This window comes from Eubalaena glacialis, chromosome X (assembly GCF_028564815.1).
Source record: "Eubalaena glacialis isolate mEubGla1 chromosome X, mEubGla1.1.hap2.+ XY, whole genome shotgun sequence".
Lineage (NCBI taxonomy): Eukaryota > Metazoa > Chordata > Mammalia > Artiodactyla > Balaenidae > Eubalaena > Eubalaena glacialis.
The window spans coordinates 15,069,026-15,090,076 of record NC_083736.1 but is presented as its reverse complement, the minus strand read 5'-3'; the positions used below and the strand labels follow the sequence as shown (position 1 = coordinate 15,090,076).

The 21,051-nt window shown below is 41.2% G+C and overlaps 1 protein-coding gene and 1 long non-coding RNA gene across 9 annotated transcripts in view; one reads left to right on the top strand and one right to left on the bottom strand.

Annotated features, from left to right (window-relative positions):
* NHS (NHS actin remodeling regulator) overlaps nucleotides 1-21,051 on the bottom strand; it is a 339,549-nt gene that overhangs the window by 2,688 nt on the left and 315,810 nt on the right. For 6 of the 7 annotated variants that reach the window (XM_061179364.1, XM_061179366.1, XM_061179369.1 and 3 more), the window contains 5 exons: nucleotides 10,872-10,934; nucleotides 8,680-8,872; nucleotides 5,876-6,007; nucleotides 1,901-4,882; nucleotides 1,475-1,601 (listed from right to left, as the gene is read on the bottom strand). In XM_061179364.1, coding sequence (XP_061035347.1) covers nucleotides 1,475-1,601; nucleotides 1,901-4,882; nucleotides 5,876-6,007; nucleotides 8,680-8,872; nucleotides 10,872-10,934 — 3,497 coding nt within the window. The remainder of the gene's footprint in view (nucleotides 1-1,474; nucleotides 1,602-1,900; nucleotides 4,883-5,875; nucleotides 6,008-8,679; nucleotides 8,873-10,871; nucleotides 10,935-21,051) is intronic. The other variant, XM_061179367.1, reaches the window with a different exon arrangement.
* LOC133082679 (uncharacterized) overlaps nucleotides 1-21,051 on the top strand; it is a 91,850-nt gene that overhangs the window by 6,053 nt on the left and 64,746 nt on the right. The window lies entirely within an intron of this gene.

The window sequence follows — 21,051 nt, the reverse complement described above, 5'->3', positions numbered from 1 at the left end:
TTGCTATCTTGTGTATGCCAGTGTCTGGCACTCTAATAGGGTAGGGATTTCAAACTAATGTCTGCTTTTAGCATCTACCATATTCTAGACACAAACATGATATCTTATCATCAAAACTGAACATGTGAGCTCTAGGTATCCCCATTTACAGCAAGGGAAATAGGTACACAGGTTGTAACTGACTCAAGACTGGACAGGAAGTGGCAGCATTGGGATTCAATTCCAGGTCTTTCTGACTCGACTCCTTACATTCTGTCCACTCTTCACGACACTAGCATTTGGTTCTTTAACTTCACAGCATTTAATAACTTTTCCTAAGGTTGGGGATAAAAGGGGGTGAGGAGAATATAATCAGGGACAAAGAAAAATAATGATTCTTCACTCTCCGAGTGGAGAGGTGAGCCTGCTAAGGTCTACACAGAACATGTTTGTGATTGGCTCCTTTAAAAAAACAGTTGTCGAAGGGCAGTGCTCCTTCTTTATGAGAGAACCACATCAACAGAAAACACAAGTTCCCCTAAAAAGTAGGATCCTGGGAAAAACAGTGGTAAGCTGCTTGTGAAGAGCTTGCTTCAAAGAGTATAACTTCATGAGGTAGACAAGACGGTCCCCAAGCTTTGTCCCTTGGGAGTCGCATCTAGGTCACCAAGGCCTAGTGAAGTAGGCAGTGGCAGCTGCGAAAGGAGTAGCCACGTTATGTCTGGATAGCTCAGTCTGATACGGGTTCAGTTTCCAAGGGCTAGTTCCTGTTTCGTTCTTCGGTCACAGGTTGTAAGGAGTATTCTTGCAAATAGGGGCCTTGATCACAGGGGTCCAGGGGGCAGATGAGAGAATATGAATGGTCAGCATGGATGCAACACTATCCTGGAAAAGCAGCCTAGAGGACATCCCCTATTCATGGGATATGGAGCATTAAAGTTAGAGAAGGCCAGTGTTATTAAAGAAATGTAAGTTTTAGGAAGAGAGGGAAGAAAGGGAGCAGTGATTAGTTGTTGTGAGCTATGAAATGGGCAGGTTTATATACTGTTTTGTCTCAAACTTGGGGCTGTGTTTAGTGAGTCACCTTATATTTATCTCTGCTAGTGTAGGATTATAGCTTTGAGCATGTGTTTTTAGGTTAAAGAATTATTTAAATGTCAGAGATTACACTAGAGTTTGAGCTTTCACCCTTAAGTTACTTGACCACAAATTGTTTTCAAATTAAAAACTTGTTTCAGAATGTCTTTCCTAGGGAAAAAAACAACAGCTACCCTCAGCAGTTCTTAGGAAAGTCTCTCAATTGAGGTCTACCTAACTGTATATAAGGCCACATATTTCCCAACTTGAATATGTCTATCAATTTGATTTGGAAAAATAATTTTTCTTTGCTTGCTTATGTTTTTTGCTGAATGTATTACAAGTACCCAAGGCTTTTCCATATTTGCGTTTGATGAGAAGCACGTAAGAAGCAGAACCTTTGGTATTGTTGCCTCACCTGTGAATGACTGCAAATAAATCCTCCGTTGTTCGAGGTTTATTTGGAGACACAAACACACTTTCTGCTTCAGCCTGAGAGTCTTCACTTAGTGGTGAAATCACAGAGTCATCACTCGGTGACGATTCTTAAATTAAGAACAAAAGCATCTTTAGGAAGAAGTCACCCAGCACGCTGCTGGGCTTCACTGACTCAGGGAACAACTAAGCAACAGTTACCTGACCGCCATTTTTAAAATGAAGGAGCTATCTGTCACACTTAGTCCCTCCATGATAAAAGCTTTTATCTTAATTGTTTTAATAAGCGAAAAGAAGGAGGGAAACCAATACCCAGGGCTGTACTGTATTATGGGGAAGGTAAGAAAGAAAAACTTCAGGAAGTGCCACGAGACACCTTCCCATTGTGACAAAGGTGTCAACAACTGACCTTTCAGTGAAACCTCATCCACACTTCCTTGGGTCTCCTCTGCTCCGCTGTTATCAGAGGCACTTTTGGCTGAAATACCTGAAGCAATATTTTCCTGCTCAGAACATTTTTCAGGGCATGGATTTACGGTTGATATCTCTGCTTCATAGCTGATATTCCCAGGCACTTTGTCATGGTGGCGGCTCATCCCAAGTTGATGCTTAAGTTGATTGTTTATGTCTGTGATTCTAGTTGGTGAGTTTGACTGAGATGTGAGCACGTCCACAGACTCAGGGTATGCAGCTTCTTCCCGATCTGCAGAAGATACCTTCTGGACCTGCGCTAGGGCTCCATCTGGACCAGCTCCACATTGTAGTATTTTACCATCCAAATCATTTGGGCGAGCAGCAGAGACCCTCTGAAATCCTTCTGGGGAAAAGTCACAACTTTTACTTGGTGTGTTTTCTGGAATAGGCTCACTCTCCATATGTATTTGGTCTTTTGTGAGACTTGAATCTAGAAGATTGGTACCAGCTGAGGTTACTGTTTCTGGATCACAATGATTCTTCACATCAAAAGAACGGTTTTTTTCTAATTGTAGTTTATCTGGTTCCATCTCAACTGCAGAGGAGTCTAAAAAGGACAATATGGTGTCTTCAGTGGAGTACTGACGTGATAGTGATTTCTTAGTCATATGTGGCCTAATCTTACCTGGAGACAGGGCAGCCATGGTGAGAGTGCTTTCCTCTAAGTAGGGGAGATCTGTATTGTTGCCTTCTTTTTGCTTAACTTCTTCAGACCTACTGATGGACCTAAGGTTAACAGATTTCAGGACTGTTGGTGTAATTGCAAGAGACGGTGGAGGATTTGACCTCAGTGTTTCTCCTACTGCGTTTTGCTTATTATGACTGAAAACATGCAATGGGTGACGGTGGTGGAATGGTTTATTTAAGACATTATGAAGAGCACTTAGGTCAAGATGGGTAGGAGGTATAATTGGAAGTTCAAGGTCTTTACCCAGTGATAGAACTCCATCTTTTAAAGAGGGTTGCTGTAGTGAGGATTTCCTTTCTGGGACTTTTGGTTTTCTTTTGCTACCTCCAGGAGACAATGGGCCAGAAAAGAAAGCTGTAGGGAAAGAGGATGTTGGCGTTTCAGACTGGCTTGAGTAGCCGCTTGATGGAGATGCCAAGCCAGCCAGCTTTTCTGGTGAAGCCAGTTTAAACTCATTGTCAACAGAAGGAAGGGAGGGGGTGGTGGCTCTAGATTCTGACTGGGATGTTTGGGATTCAGAGCTCTCTGGAGATTTGATGCATTCGATAACTGTGGTACCCGTAGCAGTGCTTGAATTAGATAAAGATCTGTAAGGATCATTTGTTTTCAAGTCATTTAGAAGCCAGAGGTCTGCATAGTGAGTTGATTCAGCACCTTCATCTTTGAATGGTGGAACATCTGGAGTGTCTAACTGAGGTTCCTTAATGCCATGTTCACTCTGGTTCATCCAAGAAGGTTCCTGCCTGGTGGGCAGATTGGCATTTTCCATTCGAGAAGGCGTGTTGGAGAAATCAAGAGGCAGCTTCATTTCCCTGAAACTGTGAGGCAGGAGCTGGCCACTGCTTATCTTTGGTTCTTTCTTCTCAGAAATGTCTGCATTTCCATCAGACTTCCTCAATGATGAGCTACGTTTAGGTGGAGTCGGCTTTGCCTTTGGTTTCCTGAAAGAGATGCTTGGTCTCCCCGGTCTCCTGTGGTCTAAGTAGTCCTGCCAGGCACAGTCTGGAAGAGTAGGAGGAACCCCGACACCCTGGCCATTCTCTGGGCCCAGGGCTGCATAGTGACAGACATAACTCTTACTACCTTTGAGACCACAGTCAAAGTGCATGGAGGTGTAGTATCCCTCTGTGTCCACCGAAAAGTGAGAGCTAGTGTCTGCTTTGTCCGATGGAGACTTTTCCAGAAAGCTGTCATAAGTGGCCATGCTTGTGAAGCTTGGGCAGCCCAGGCTGTCTGCCTTGGGACGCTCAGGACTAAAATCCTGGCGGCAGGAGGCATCGTGATGGTGGTGTAGGTAATTCCACTCGCTGTCACTCGTGTTGCTATTGTTGGGGTCATCCAACAGATCTGCCACAGTGGAGGTAAAGGAGTTTGCTCGGTGGCCCCTCACTTTATCCAGGTGGTCGTTGTACTGCTCTGTCACGAAGACACTGGCGTCCTCATTAGCATGAGGGGCTGTGTTTAGTGACAACTCCGAGTCACAGTGTGAAGAGCCAGTGAGGGGAGGAGAAGCTGCAGGAGGGATCGTCTCTGAGGTCTGTGAGGGGCATGTGGAGCTGCTCCCACTCCAGTTGCCACTGGACGACTGGTGGTCATCTTTCTGGTCCATGTGGCTGCTGAGGAGGACGCCAGCCGTGGAGATGCAGTGGATGGGGCTCCCAAAGGTGTCCGAGTTGGAGGAGATGTCACAGCTGCCAGAGTCGGCAGCCATCCGGGACAGACGTGACCTCCCTCTCTCACTTAACTTGTGCTGGGGGCTGTGAAGATGTTGAGAACAGGCCAGGCTCAAAGCAGGCTGGTGCTCCTGTGCACTCGGGCTGCTGGGGGCCTCGCTGCAATCGTTAAGGGTTCTTTCTTGGTCTCTCACGAAAGGCTCCCCCTCTTCATATGCTGAGGGTTTAGCACCAACTTTGGGCTCAGCATCCCCACCTCTATTGCCCTCCCTGGGAAGGCTCCGAGATCTCGTGCGGCTGCTCACTGCAGGAGTAAACATGGTGTCGCCTTTGTCTGCCAATGCAGAAATGTTGCCAGCAGAATGAGAAAGGGAAGCTGCAATGCTTTGACCCCTCTGAGCTCTGATTCTCCTTCTGGATGGAGCAGCGATCAGAATATCCTCAGTTTGGCACTCCGAGTCCCTGGTTCCAGACCTCCTATTGACAGCGTTGGAAGGATCTGGATTTGTGTGCACAATCACATTCCTTTCCCTGGCCACGGGTGATTCATCAGAATCTAGGGCACATGGAAAGCACAGTGAGATACTTCATACATCAGCAGATGAACAGACATTCTGAGAGATGTCCACAATTCTGGGTGCCGGCATGTTGGAGCTTTTTCTTACAGAAAAAAAAAATCAGCGTATAAAATTAGGAGCAAGTTAAAATGCTTTGGGCGGTCTCTCTCTGTCCCTTTACCTCTCTGACTCTCTGTCTCTCTCTCTTTGTATATACACACAAATACACACACACTATATGTATGTATGTATGTATACTAAGAGAAGATAAGCTCTTAGATCTTTTGTGAATTCTCTCTCTTCACGATCAAATTACTTTGCCCCAATAAGTGTCTACTATTTTTTTTTTTAACCAAAATACATCTTATTTTCTTGGCCACTATACACTTTTATTTCTCAGTATAAACATAATGAAATAAAAATCATAGAATTCATTATATGAAGTAAAAATCTTAATTACAAGAAATGCTATCATAATAATAATTTTAAAAACCATAGGAAGAGATATCTTAAACACATTGAACAGAAAAAATAGAAAAAATGTCACCAAGGGTATCATATTATGAATAGTCAATATTTAATTGAGTGTGCTTAAAGTTTACCTTTTAAAATAATTGATGCCATAAAAGTATATCTCTCTCCAGATAAATGTATATTTCTCTAAAAGAATCTTTCATTGAATCTTGTTAATTTTTACTTAATTTCCGCCTTAATAATACTTTTAAAAAATAGCAAAATATTATATTTCAGCCATAAAATCTGAATGTATATGGCTAAATCCATAAGGTCAAGCCTTCACAGTCAAGAATGGAGATTTAGAAAGTAATACCACCTGGCTTACTGAACACAAAACAAGTACACATCATTTCAAAACCTCTACGAGTTACAACGTTGACTATTTTTAAGGAAGCTGGTTAAAGGCTGGCTTCCATTTCGTCTCCTTATAATCGGCACCCGACAGAATGTTAACCATTAATAGTTTTATACCACACCTATTTCTTGTTGGACTCTTCTGGGGATACCCGAGATGGTTTTCCTCCTTCTCAGTTTTCGTCTCCGCTGTAGTACGGATTGTGAATGAACAAGAGAGCAGCGTATACTAGCCTCTCTGTCAAAACCAACTCCTGCAACCCACAAATAGGTCTCATTAGCCTTTAGAAATGGCAAACAAATTTTCATTTGCTTGGAACACAGTGATATTTATTGATTGGAACTAAAGGAAGAGTTTGGATTAAGCCTGTGAACAAATATAAGGGAGCCCTTATTTAGCTCTTATTTAAATTATGCTGCAGTACATTAAGCTTTACTTCTAAATGCAGCTCTCCACAACAGCTTGCACTGCCAAAAGTAACAAGCAAAGAAGGAAAATCAAAAGAAAGAGGAGAGAAAAATAACATCAAAGAATCACTCTCACACAGAAACGGCTCCTTAAGGACTTAACAACCTTTAGTTACTACTATTTGCTGGTCTCTTTCTGGGCTCTCTGAAGCTGATATCTTTGCATAGTAGATACATAGCCAAGATGTTAACCTGAATTAGTTCAGCTAACATATCCTGACCCATTTCTGCATTAAAAGTGTCATTGTGAGGGTTTTTTTCCACTCTGCACTCTGCCCAAGCCCTACACACACTCTCTCTCTCTCTCTCTCTCTCTCTCTCTCTCTCTCTCTCTCTCTCTCTCGAAACAACAGCCTAGAGATGTGTTTTTAAAATCATCATGTAACTGTCTACTTTCCTCTGCTGACTAAATTGGACACATTTTGGTTTAGCAGCAGTGTCTTATCAATATAAAATAAAAATAAAAGGCAGTCTTCAGTTCTTCACTTAAGTGGACCTACCTTCTGTACCAATTGTAAGTAAAGCTGGAATTCCCAGTCTTTACACGTGTCTGTTTTCTTTTGTAAAATCACGGGGGAAACCTTGATGCTTGTTAGTTTCTCTTTCCATAATTACATTATTGACACACTACATTAAGTCCTATCAAAACTAGAATGATGAAGGAGGAGGTGAGGAACTTGAACTCCTGCCTGGCACAGGCATGTACCAGGAATTTTTCAGAGTGAGCACTGCTTCAGAAAGCCATAAGCCAAAAGTGCTTTGGAATCTGGTTGCTTCATCATGTATCCTGATTGTTAAACATGGGGCAGGATGGCATGTTAAACTTTGGTTCAGCTATGCAGTAAAGCAGTTTGAGTTCTGCTTAGCTTTACAGTGACAACAGTTTGTAGAACTCATGTTGAAAAATCTGTGTGAGATATCATATGATGAATAATTTCAATACTATCAGAATTCATACTAATGAAATTTTCCTTTTTTAGTTCTAACCAAAGATTAAAATCCTTCCTTTTGATCATAATAATTATGTTACAGGCACAGGTATTTTGTGTCATATGGACATAATTAACAACTTTCTCATTAAAGCTCTTGAAATCAACATATAATCTAGGCTTTAGTCTGAGAGTTCCTGAAATAAAGCAGAAGGAGAGATCTTCCCTTTTCCTGAATCACAAGACCCATAATCGAAAGACTAAATTTGAAAACAAGATTTTACTTACAGTGCCATGAAGAAAGCAGGTGCTGCTAATAATCAGATGTTCCCAGAACTGAAAGTTAGTTTAAGAGGATGCCAAAATGATTCATTTTGACAGCTGAACTCCCCTAAGCCATCTCATTTAGATTACGGAGATCAGATAAAGTGCACATCTTTAGAATACTTTATCCTACAAGTTGAATAGGTCATCAGGAAAATTAAGTCCCAGCTCACAACCAGCCGATCAACTAGAACTCCTTTTGTCAGGAAGAAAATAATATCTCCCCTGATACCTGGTCACCAATTGCTCCCCACTTTATATGAGACAAACTTGAGTGACGTTAATAATAGCAATGTCCAAAATGCATCTCGAGCAACATACAATCTTTAGTTACAAGGTACCAGGATGGAAATCAGTCATAAAATGGCCATTCTGAGATTTTCAATATAAGAATAAGTTAGAATTTAACTATTAGAGATGCTTAAAGAAAGCCCAATGGGTAGATCATTTAATTTCTATCTTTGAAAGTTAGAATATTTTATAGCATTATTTTACTTACAACTAAGGTTACCACATTCTAAGATCACCAATTCTGGATTTTACAATTGCTGCCAGTAAACTTTTCAAGAAAAGTCCACTCAGGCTTGCCTTCGACCTAGACTAATATCCAAACTCTCAATATACACAGGAGGAGGAAAGCAGAGCGTGAATGGAAGCCAGGCTTGCTGCGTTTAGAGTAGAATTCAGCCTTCACCTATGAATCCATGTATTTTTTAGGTCAAAAATTCCCCAAATCAATGCAGAAGTCTAAACGATCTTTTAAACAAGCCTACCTCCATCCAAGGAAGCATGAAAACAGATTTTATAGTTGGTCTACAGGATCATTACTTGCGGTTTTAGAAACCTGGGGCTTGCTGTTTTCTCTCTTGCAGTGCCACGCATCATTATCATATGATTAATCACTGCCGCTTTCTCCATTATTTCAGTCAGCTATGGCCAGAGAGCTATTTGGTGACTTTTTTTTTTTCAAAAAGAAACTGTCCATCATTTACATAACAAGCAGCCCAGCGGAACATATGCAAATTGATGTTCAAAACCTGATAAAAGCATATTGAACATCTTCTGGGTCGTATTCTGATGAAAAAGTTATCATTTGTTTACAAAACGTATTCTTAACTGGTGCACCAAGCAGCACAGATTTTGACCATATTTAATACGTGGAATATTCTGACCCGACTGCCCCTAAGAAAAGAACAGAACAATACCAGTGACATTGATGGGAATAATGCAAGAAGAAATCACTTGGGCATCTTGTTTCATCTTCTCCTCCGGCGTCGGGAGAGGTAGTGCTTTGCTCCAGTTGGTCTGCTTGTCCAGTGTTGAAGGGATATTGTGTACTGGGTTTTTCGGCCTCTGCCCTAGCATGACATCTGTATCTTCGTCCTCCGGGGGATGGGACTGCAAACGAAGTACATTCAGATTCAGACTGAGCCATCAGGGTTTATACATAAGCACATATATATTTCTGAGTTAAGAAAAATGAGGTCACAAATAAGCTTTCAGGTCAAAGGAAGAATTCCTAGACATAGTTAGTAAGTACAACTAATTGAAAGTTACGATTTCAATAGTCAAGCAACACAAAAGAAAAAAAATAGGCTAAACATGCTTTTCGGGTCAAAGGGAATTAAGAGGAGAGACAAGGTAGCCAGAAATCCCCAAACTTCAAACTGAAGAAAGATGTGAGTCTCTAATCCGTTGAGAGGTAGATTCACTTTCTGGATAGCTGTCTCACCATAAATTCCTACTCAAACTCTTGAAAGCTCTAGGTGACTAGGATCAAAGGGAGAAGATGATTTAGATGCCTATGAAAAGGTTTGGAAAACTGGCCAGAAAGCCTGGAGTCAGGAGACATTCCAGAACACATCACCAGAAGGACAAGCCGACCTAATCTGAGAGGCCAGATTCAAATACACGGAGTTAATTTTACTGCAGGATGATGGCATTTGTGAATGACATTTTAAAATGCAGTTTTGTCAACACTATGCACATGGAAAAGCAAAAGTGAAGAATCTCCTCCCACCGACGATAGTGGAAAATACAAATACTGTTACTGGGGGGGAAGATTCAAGTGGGTTTCATTTTCAAATTCCGAAGAGTAAAATAGTCCTAGTTTATTTTCTTTCAGCTTCGCAGTGCGAAGCTTTTCTTCCAGCTGTGTATTTAAAGACCTTGACTTCCATGTGATGTTTGCAAATTCTCCATCCAAACCTTTGATCGATTTTAATATTGTCTAACTTTTATTTCAGGGTTGGGCTCCTAGCCCAGATTATTAAAAAGGCTCCATCCCAAGTTTGATTTCAGGGTTGGGTTTCTAAACCAGATTATTAAAAGACTTAGTTTTTGCTGCTGAACCTAATTTTATTTCTTCCCACAATTTGTTGGAAGGTGGCTGTTTGTATAAAATAAGCATTTTTCCCTCTTATTCCAGTTAGGTTTTAAAAATATTGTCCTAAAATCAGGATCATTAAAAAAAAATTCTCATTCTCACATTTGGAAGCATCGTGCCCTGTTGACTCAGGATTTCACGTATTGTCAAAGTCCCCTTAAAGAGAAGATTCCAGAGCCACTTGTTTTAAACTAACCCCCAGCATTTGCTTACCTTGTCAGAGGTATCTGCAAAGCCCCCCAACACACCCAACAGGATATGTTTACCCCCCTTGAGAAAAAGGTGTTCGCCATGAACATTTTTAGTAAAACATTGCAACCTTCTTTCTCTCTTCAGCTTTTGTGCAGATTCCCAGCAAAGCAAATAGCTCAAATAAAGTTGGAGCACAAAAGACTTTGTTTCCTAGGTAACTTCCAAAAAGGAAACAAAACGGTTTGGTGTGTGCAGAGAGACAGAGAGGGGGAGAGAGCAGGAGCTGGAGAGAACCCCCTGCCCCCCCACACACACCACAGTCCACATTTTGTAGGCGATTCCTTCCTTGAATAACAATGGACTGGGAAACAAAGAAAGAATAGTGACCTGACTGCAGGCTCTGGCCGGCAGCCAAAAGCACTTTTTATTTAATGGTGACAGGGACAATTGGCTGACGGAGAATCCTTTTGTCCTGTTCTCTTTTGCTTTGAGAAGCTGAACCGTTACAGTTCTAACAAATATAGGGCAAGTTGAAATTTCTTTTCTCCAAACTACAGAGTCCAGGGATGGTGTTAGGTGACGCCTTGAACAGAGCCTTGCAGCTTGGAGGAGGGGGGGATGTAAAAGCCAATGATATTACTGTCTACTTTATATTTTATTTAATTCAAGTTAGGAAAATACCACTCTTTAAATTGATTTAAAAGAATACCTGTTAGTTAGTTAGAAACAACACAGTTTGCCATAAAGAAAGAGAGAAGAAAGTGAAAGTGTATAGAGAGAATGGGATAGGCTGTGACGGATCGTTCTCAGAACCAGTACCTTTCTACTCCATGGGGTCATGTGGCAACATTCAGTGGGGGAGGGCGAACGGGTGCTGTTAAACTATGAACATGAAATGCAAAAAAAGAAAAAATTAAAAACATGCACACAACACACAGTATCTGGTTAAGTCAAATCTATGATATTAATGAATGAATATACTGGGGTCACTCCCTTCCTTCCTTCTGAATGCGTCTTGGTTTTATGAGAAGTAGCATAAATAGTGGTTAAGAGCACAGATTCTGGAGCTAGACTGAGTTCGAATCCTGCTTCTACCACTTATTTGCTGTGTGACCAGGGGCTCTAAGGTCAGTTTTCTTATCCTTAAGATAGGAAAAGAATAGTATCTACCTTCCAGGGCCATTTTGAGGATTAAATGAGTAAATACACAGAATAGGCTTAGAAGAATCCGGGCACTTAAGAAGCTCTATGGGTTAGTGTCAGCTACTGTTCCTATTATTATTATCCTTACCGTGTAGCTGTAAAATATCTGTGAAATTGTCTTTGTAAATTGTAACTTTATATCTTTTAGATCCCAATCCCATTTGCTAATTTGGGAGAGACTGAATTATCTTCTTAGAGTGAGTTTATTTTCCTGTGAACTCTTTGGAAGAAAATTTCTTGTGTATTATTTCCTCCTCTGGACTGCTCAGAATTTGCCCCTTCCTCATATTCATAGTCTATATTTGAAGACAGGGCCGGTTTCATGGGCATGTGACCTGTGTAGTCACATAGGGCCCCACGCTCAGAAGGGCTCCATGCTTGTTTAGATGCTGTCACTGTCTTGAAATTCTTAGTTGTTGAGTAATGGGTCCTGCATTTTCATTTTGCACTGGGCCCCACAAATCATGTAGCCAATCCTGTTAGGAGACTAATCTAGTAACCAGAATCCCCTTTGCAGGATCTACTTGAGAAGGACAGTGAAACTCTTTTAAACTCTAAACCATGTCAGCTTTGGATTCAGTTAGCCCTCTAGTACAGCACTTTCCATATAGCATTGCTTTACTGTAACATGAATTATCCCTGGATGTGTTTTTTCATCTATTAGATTATGAATTCCTAGAGGTCAGGGGCCATATTTAATTTTCCTTTCAGTCTTCCATGATGTCAGCAAAATGCCTCCTCATTGCAAGAACTCAATAAATTATTTGTGCACTTGAATGATACCAGCTCTGTGTGTCTTAACAGTGATGGGAAACCCAAATAAAGTAAGGGTCATGCTCAAGATCTCAGGAGGAAGCAGACACCACAGACTCCAAGGGTACTTACCATCTTAGTGCAAATAGGTGAAAACAAATAGAGGAAACCACAAGCAATGCTCGGTTCCATCAGAGGCTTAGCATTGGTGTATGCAGTTCTAGTTCTTCTTAAGCCTATGGCAGACGTGTTTCAGAGGGGAGGAACACTCAAGGTCTAATTCTGTTCTAAGTTTCTAAATTTTAACTGACAGGGTTGCTCATTAACTTTTAAGCAAAGCAAATGCCATCCCCTCAGGCCCAGTTAACTTTGATCTAGATCTTATTTAAGAAGATAATTTCATAGGGTCTGTGGCTCCCACGTTGAAAGCGATCATTTTGACAGATGTGGTATATGTGGCCAGAGACTAACTTGGCTCTGTCATAAGAATCAGTCATAGGTAGTGATGTGCAGGTCTCGAGTAAGATGCTGTAGTGTGCAAAATAGAGAGAGAACTCATGGAAGTAGGAAAAGGAATCTGAATGCAAAGCCTACATGGAAATCGAACCTGTTTCCAAGAAACAAAAGGTGTCTCGTGAAAGGATTTCAAAAAATTACACAGGAGGAAACTGCAAGGCAGAAAATATATTAGTGATATTAATATAGTAATTTTGGTAGTTTGTCTTAAATCTCCTTAGTCAGCTTTCCTGTTGAGTATTTTTTCCAGGAGTGAGGGATGAGGAGTGGTTTTTATTTCTCATCTGTTTGAGAAACGCCCCCATCCCATTAAACAAGCATGAGGTAACACCTGGAAATGACTAAGGATGGCAAGTCCAGAGAGAGAGCTCAGACCATTCAGTTTTGGTCACCATCATTAAATCAAGGTCTGTGTGGGTTACACTCCACAGAAGATTCCTTCTCAGCTAATCAGCCTCTCCACTCTTTTTTAAAATTTAATTTAATTTTTTAAATGGAAGTATTTACAATATTGTGTTAGTTTTCAGGTGTACAATCCACTCTTTTGATAGTAGCTCCAACCTCCAGCTTGTGAGGGCTGAAACTAGGCACTCTTGAGCTCGTGTGTGGAAGGATTGTGTTCTTTAGTTCCACCACCTAGACACAAGCACTCAAGCCCCTGCAGATGGTCTGTCTATGTAGAGTATTTAAGTTTATAATATTCACATGGGCTATGGTTTTATTCTTGCCATGAATTAGTAACTGCCTTAGCACAGTGTTTTTTTAATATACATTTATTTTTATTTATTTGTTTATTTATTTATTTATTTTTGGCTGCCTTGGGTCTTCGTTGCTGCGCGCAGGCTTTCTCTAGTTGCGGCAAGCGGGGGCTACTCTTCGTTGCAGTGCGCGGACTTCTCATTGCAGTGGCTTCTCTTGTTGCGGAGCACGGGCTCTAGGTGTGTGGGCTCCAGTAGTTGTGGCGCATGGGCTTAGTTGCTCCGTGGCATGTGGGATCTTCCCGGACCAGGGCTCGAACCGGTGTCCCCTGCATTGGCAGGTGGATTCTTAACCACTGCGCCACAAGGGAAATCCCTAGCGAAGTGTTTTAAAGCATCCTCTTTCCTGGGTATTTGGTCAAAGGAAATAAAATCATTCTGATTATTTCTGATTAGGTTTTTATATGGCGAATACAATAGTCAGTTCATACAGTTTTTTCTTAAATTATCTAAGAAATAAAACTGCAAGAGAACTGCTACCTTGGGGTATCTCTGCATGGCCCAGCATGCTATTCCTTAACGTAGATGGATAAGGTTAGGAAAGGCTACATGCTGATCAAACTTGTGTGAACTAACTTATTCTTTAAAGGCTCTATTTAAATTAATCCTATTGCTTATTCAGACTAAGACTTGTAAGGGCAGGAACCATTTCTTGTTCATAACTGTATTCCTACTGCCTCAGTAATACTCAGTAAATATTTGTTGTACTGCTAACACCCCCGTGTGCCTGGCATAAGCAAACAAAAATCTTCTATAAAGAAACTGTCAAATTATTTCTACATATAATTTTTCAGTATAACATCCAGCACAAAGTCAAAGATAACAAGGCAAGGAGGAGACAAATCAGCATGAACAAGAAGCATCCAAAACAACAGATGATAGAAGCAGACCCATGGGGAAATCTGCTTTTGGAATTATTACTCCATGCACGAGTAGCAGTGAACAACATTGGCTTCCCCAGAATAAGTGTGTGGCAAGATTGTTAGACCACTCATTCATTCATTCAAAAGCATTTCTTTGATGAGGGTCAAAATCAGCCCCAGTATAAACAAATTGTCAGATGAAAACTAGTATCTCCTTCATGAGTTATATGCATGTTCACTGTACGGTTCTTTTGACTTTTCTGTACTTTTCATGAAATTTTTCATAACAAAACATTGAAGAAAAGTGCAAAAAGAAATATCTCCTTCCTTTTCCAGGCTTCCACTCTGGCCCTCCCACTGATTTTGAGAGGCCTCAGAGTCCATACTGCACCATTTTAGAATCAGCCACCACCAGTCATCTTGTCCCTGACAAAAGATGCTTCTTTGATGCTTTCACTGCATTTCTGTCCCTGCTGGCCCCATTAGTTATAGCCTCAAACCGTTACCCTAGCTTCCTGTGGAACTGCTTCAACAAAAGCTGGAGTTATAACCAGTGTTCAGAACAAGAAATAACAGACATTATACTCAAAAGCTGTCAAAGAAATTTCTTTGGTGAATAATGAAGGAATTTTTTCCAAACCCCAGTTTCTCCTTGTGGTGTGTGTGTGAGAGAAAAGTTCATTTCTCCACTTTTGTGGCTATGAACAAATATTTCTCCAAAGATCTCAAGACTTTCTCCAATCTTTCTCTTACTGCCAAAAGAAAAAAAATAATCCGTCCACAGTTTACTTTCTTTTTGGTTTTATTTCATACGCTGATGGGGGCTTGTTTTGCTTCAAAACTTTCCAAAAGACATCTGTTAAAATGTTGTGGGAATTCCAGCAGGAAGTGTTTTGAAAAATTGGTTTTGGTTTGTGATCTAACCGATACCACATGGCATTTATACCAGTAGACTTTCAGAGCTGATTTATTACTATCATGCTGTCTTAAACATGAGAAATGTTTACTAGAGAATGGATGCTGTGGCACATTTGAATACAGGAATAAAACCTTAGAGCGAAGATGTCCATTACAAGCCACGCTGGGTTCCTAGTAGGTGATCTGAGATCTTATTCTCATTCTACCCTGGGGCTTGTTGTCCTTAGACCGAGTCTTTGCATTTCTGCACATATTATGGCCTGTCTGTGAGATAGAGGGGAACTTGGCTGCCTCAGATTTTTCTTCACTGGAGTGTGTGTATGTGTTGTACATAAATATGAAGTGCTTTGATCTTTCTGGAAGGCTTAAAAGAGTCTGGCAATACCTTCTTCACATATCGCTCTTACTGCTACAATTACATAGCACTGTTATTCCCTTGAGAATGTCCCAAAGTCTCCTACTGGCTCACACTGGGCTCCTATCTTCCAAACCTGTTCAATAACATCATGTTAAACTCCTACTGTGCATCTCCCTTTCGTTTCTTCTCAACTCCAACCTTTACCAAAGTGTACAACCATGGGGAAAACAAAACAATGAGGTAAGTCAAAGTTTAGGGCCCATCCTAGGCTTTCCCTGTTCCTTTCCTGGTTCCTCCTTTGTCAACACTCTTTCCCAGGCAAAGCAAGGCCTTCACACTTCCGCAGAGGGCCTGAATGCAGCACCCCATGTGCCCAAACCCTTCAGACCACTCTCCCAGCCAGTTGCGAGGCTGGAAAGAAGCCTGCAGATGAGCTCACATCAACATGCTGAGAACTCCTGGTGATAAACCCAAAGGAATAAATCTCTCAAGCAGAATTCTGGACAGTGGTTGTAGGCTAAGAGGAAGATATTTGGGAATAGGTGCCTACTGAGTTCTTCTTTTAACCACTGTATACACTAATATCTATTTAAAGTGCTAAAATACACAAATATTCAGGACTGGGAAAAATGGCCTTATCATTGTCATGTCTGCTTTTCCAAGTCATACCTTTATTTCTTTTATTTATTTATTTATTTATTAAAACATCTTTTTTATTGGAGTATAGTTGCTTTACAGTGTTGTGTTAGTTTCTGCTGTATAACACAGTGAATCAGCTATACGTATACATATATCCCCCTATCCCCTCCCTCTTGCATCTCCCCCCCCTCCCACCCTCCATATCCTACCCCTCTGGGTGGTCACAAAGCACTGAGCTGATCTCCCTGTGCTATGCGGCTGCTTCCCACTAGCTAGCTATTTTACATTTGGTAGTGTATATATGTCCGTGCCACTCTCTCACTTCGTCCCAGCTTACCCTTCCCCTCCCCGTGTCCTCAAGTCCATTCTCTACGTCTGCATCTTTATTCCTGTCCTGTCCCTAGGTTCGTGAGAACCATTTTTTTGTTAGATTCTACATATATGTGTTAGCATACGGTATTTGTTTTTCTCTTTCTGACTTACTTCACTCTGTATGACAGACTCTAGGTCCATCCACCTCACTACAAATAACTCAGTTTTGTTTCTTTCTATGGCTGAGTAATATTCCATTGTATATATGTGCCACATCTTCTTTATGCATTCATCTGTTGATGGACACTTAGGTTGTTTCCATGTCTTGGCTATTGTGAATAGTGCTGCTATAAACATTGGGGTGCAAGTATCTTTTTGAATTAGAGTTTTCTTCAGATATATGCCCAGGAGTAGGATTGCTGGATCATATGGTACCTCTGTTTTTAGTTTTTTAAGGAACCTCCATAGTGTTCTCCATAGTGGCTGCATCAATTTACATTCCCACCAACAGCGTAGGAGGGTTCCCTTTTCTCCGCATTCTCTCCAGCATTTATTATTTGTATCAATAGAACATATGTCTACCTTTAAATTCCCTCTTAGGTATATGGAAGTAAGAAATATAAGTATGTCCACAAAAAGCCTTTCACAAAAATATTTACAGCAAGTTTATTCATAAAAGCCTCCCCCCCCCCAAAAAAATCCCTAACTAGAAATATCCACCAACAGCAGAAAGGATAAACAAGTTGTGGACTACTGTATTCATACCATGGAATACTACACAGTAATAAACAAGAACATGCCATTGATATATATAACATTGACCTCAAAAAAATCATGTGGAGCGAAAGAAGCCACACACAAAAGAGTACCGTGCTCATTCACTTTTGAATCCCATTCTGTTGATAGATTGATAGACATTTTGTGTAGGAGATCTGCCCCTACTGAGCAGAGCTTGAACAGCGGTGGCAATGGCAGTGGTGCAGTTTTCACCCTAAGAGAGGCTTTCTGAAAGACTGTGGAACTGCAGAGAATCTCCCTCCTTTTGATCTCAGCTGGAATTGAACAAAAATTCTTAGGGTGATGGAATGCAAAATGATTTTATGTATTTCAAAGTTCAGCAACCCTTTGTTTAATGGCATTCTATTAATGAAGTAATTTAAATGTGCAGAGCACAACAAAATTGCATTTTGAAGCATGTGTGGAAAGTAGTCTCCATGCGAATGGAAAAGAGGACTACAGGGAGGCTGGGAGGAAGCACACTTCCCACCGCTGCTCAGTTGTTTATGCACGGGAACTGCTCTGGACTGTCAAGAACACAAAACAAGGCTCACTGGACCACAGTCACTGTGATGTTGCTGCCAGTTCTTATTCATCCCCTGTGGCCAGCTTTGCCAATTAGTGGGGTCATTGCCAAGGTCCACTCAGCGTCAGTCCTCAAAGGTCGCTAGCACCAAATAAAAGACATGAGTGGGAGAAAAGCAGGCCAGGCTTTGAAGTGCAGGGAAGAAGGAGGCTTTGAACTGCTGCAAACAGCACAGATACCCTCCCCTAGATCATAGGAGCTGGCAGTGTGAGTCCCAGAACAGCCCAGAGGCGTGGGGAGGTTCCTCCCTCACCCTCTGTGCCTTGCCGTCAGCTGGGGGCTCCGAGGTGTGCGGTAACCAAAGAGCTGTTGAACATCCGGTCTCACGCCAAGGGGCACTTTCCCCTTGTAACTCAGGCCAGATGTGGCAAAAGCTCCGTAGAGTCATACTTGACCTTACCACAGGAGATTAAAAAAAAAAAAAAAAAAAGGCAAAACCTTCTTGCACACAAGCCATGCGTGCTCCTTCTTTACCTTTCCCCTGTTTTTTTCTTTTTTTTAATTGACTCTTTTTTGAGTACAGCTCTATGAATATTATCACATGCATAGACTCCTGTAACCCTACCCCAGTCAGGACTCAGAACATTTCCATTATCCCAGCAGAGTCCCTCGTGCTATCCCTTTCTGGTCACAGTCTCCCCCTACTCCCACCCCTGGCAACCCCTAGTCTGTCCTCCATCACTATGGTTTTGTCTTTTTGAAAGTGTCATATAAATGGAATCATACCTTTTGAGACTGGCTTCTTTCACTCAGCATAATGCCTTTGAGATCCATCCTTTTTTGTGTGTATCAGTAATTCGTTCCTTTTTATTGCAAGTAGTATTCCATTGTCTGCTTATACTTTGAACAATGAAATGTCTCAGGCATGCAAGAGAATGTCAACCTGAGAATGTTCTGTAATGATGTGTACAAACAAGTAATTTTATTGGCTGTTCCACAGTCAGGCTAATGTTTTAAAAAGAAAGAAAGAATTCCAAAACTAAAGTCTGCAATAGGGAATTTTCTTTATTTCTCACAATATTTAATATGAACCAGACTCATTGGCTAATTCTTTCCTTAGCTATTGTGCTGGCTATTAAGCTGTTGTCTGTCAGCTCCACATCTATTCTTCCATACTCTGCACTGTTATTGCTGGGACTCTGCAAACATTTCCGCACCAGCTGCTCCCTCTTAGGTTCTGCCCTCAGAGTGTCAGCTGCTTTCTGCAGCCACTATCTCTGTGTCACCTCAGTTTCCCATTTGCCATGTCAGTCTTATAATACCTTCACTGTATTGAATTCTCTCTTTTAAAATAACTGGTGTGGTTTCTGTTTTCCTGACTGGACCTTGACTGATGAAGTGCCAGGCTTTTGCCCCTGGCTTGCTTGTGTCTGAGGCATCTGACGTGCTTGCTACTTCCAGTTCCTCAGTCGAAGGAGGAAAACATGAACAAGTGTGATGTTCCGTGGGGTGTCAAGATGATAATGATCTCTGCAGTTTATGGCAGAGAGCAGGAGAGCTGACATAGTGCCAAAAGCAAATTGCTTCTGATGACCCTTGAAAATGGGTATAGAGGGAAAAAGTATTTGCTAGGGTCAATAGCTGTGTTCCACATGCTAGGTGCTGTGCTGATTTACTCTAAGAAAAATACCATATTGGAATAGCAGCTACAGAGTCACAAACTACTTATAGTCAGTTTCCCAGATCTGTCTACCTGCTGCAAAGACCAGACAGGTGAGTTAAATGGAGGGTGTGATAGGCATCCCCACTCCTGCAATCCTATATTTGAAACTCAAGTCAGGCTTTTCTCCCCCTAGTATACCATGAAGGAACCTCTAGAAATGGAGGAAATTAATCCTGTACACACACAGCCTCGTATCTTCATAAAGCATTGCTCTTTCTGATCATGTTATTTCTTTGTTCAGAACCCTTCAATAATTTCCTCTGCGTATGGAATAAATTCAAACATTTTAGTCTGACATTCAAGATCCTTCAAGATCTGGTCTATGGAAGCACTGCAGCCAAACCGAAGTATCTGAATTTATGTATATACACTCCATTTTCTCCTGCCTCTGTGTGCTTGCTGTCATGGTTTCCTCGGCCTGTAATCTTTTTCAGAATTCGACCCCATCCTTCAGGGTCTTCTCAAATGCTACCTTTTCCATGAAGTTTAATCCTAACATTGACCCCATTCTAACACCCCACACCAGTTAGGTCTTGACACCTGATATTCAATACCATATAATTTCCTCTAGTAGTCATGTACTCTGGATGGCAGAGATTATGTCTCATTCATTTTTGTATCCTTCTAGTACTTATTAATAGTAGGTGTTTGGTTAATTTTTTTTTTCAAAATGAAGGAATGAATAAGAAGCTATAATAGGGGAAAGGGCATTCCAAGTGGCAATATTGTTTTGAGAGTGCAGGATATTTTTCTAGAGAAGCACATAGAGTTTGGTTTGGCTGAGGTCTAGGGTGTGTACAAAGGACTTGTGGGAAATCCATCTGGAAAGGTAAGTTAGGACCAGATTGTACAGAGGCTGGAGAGTAGTTGGGCTAAGGATTTGAAATTATTTCTTTAGGCAGAATGGAGAGATAGAAGGTTTAGTATTAGGGAAGAATTTGTATGTCAAAGGTTCTCATACCAAAGTTAGAATTTTTCTTAACTGGTTTAAAGGAGCAACCTAGATGAGATAAAGGGAAATACCTAAGCTGAAGCAAGAGAGACTTAATTTGGATGGACAGTACCATTTTGAGAAAGGTCATAAAACAACAGAATACTTCTGAGAGAGCTTGCAAAACGATGAAGATATTTTGTAAAAGCAAAACGAGACTTGTCTGGGACACTGTGGTATGTATAATTCTTTTATAGCAAAGGAAAGGCTTGGTAGCATTTCTTAGTCCTAACTCTTATAAACCACTAGAATATTGAAAATCTCTAATGTGGACCCATGGAGAAAGGGAAGGAGGGGAGAGACTGGATAAGAGAAGACAGAGCTGGGGATGGGAGAGAGGGTGAGGCAGTGAGAAGGTCTTTATCCTAGGGCAGGTAAATACTACTGAAATACCCTCTCCTGCCGGCACTAGTCTTTAATCTCTCCTGGCTCAGAACTCCATTCTCAGCCTTCTGATTCTTCTGTAAGCTAGTTTAGTTTTTCTCAGAAGCTGCCTTCTGGCAAGGCCTATTTTTTTCTTCTCGATAGAAAGTGGAAGAGTAAACATCGTCATTGTTTATAGCTCTGGACTATGACCAAAGGGGTCTGGGTCTGAATTTGAGTGATGACCTCCATTTAACTTCTGAATAAGGCTGTTGGAATGTCCCCTGTCCTGCAAATGC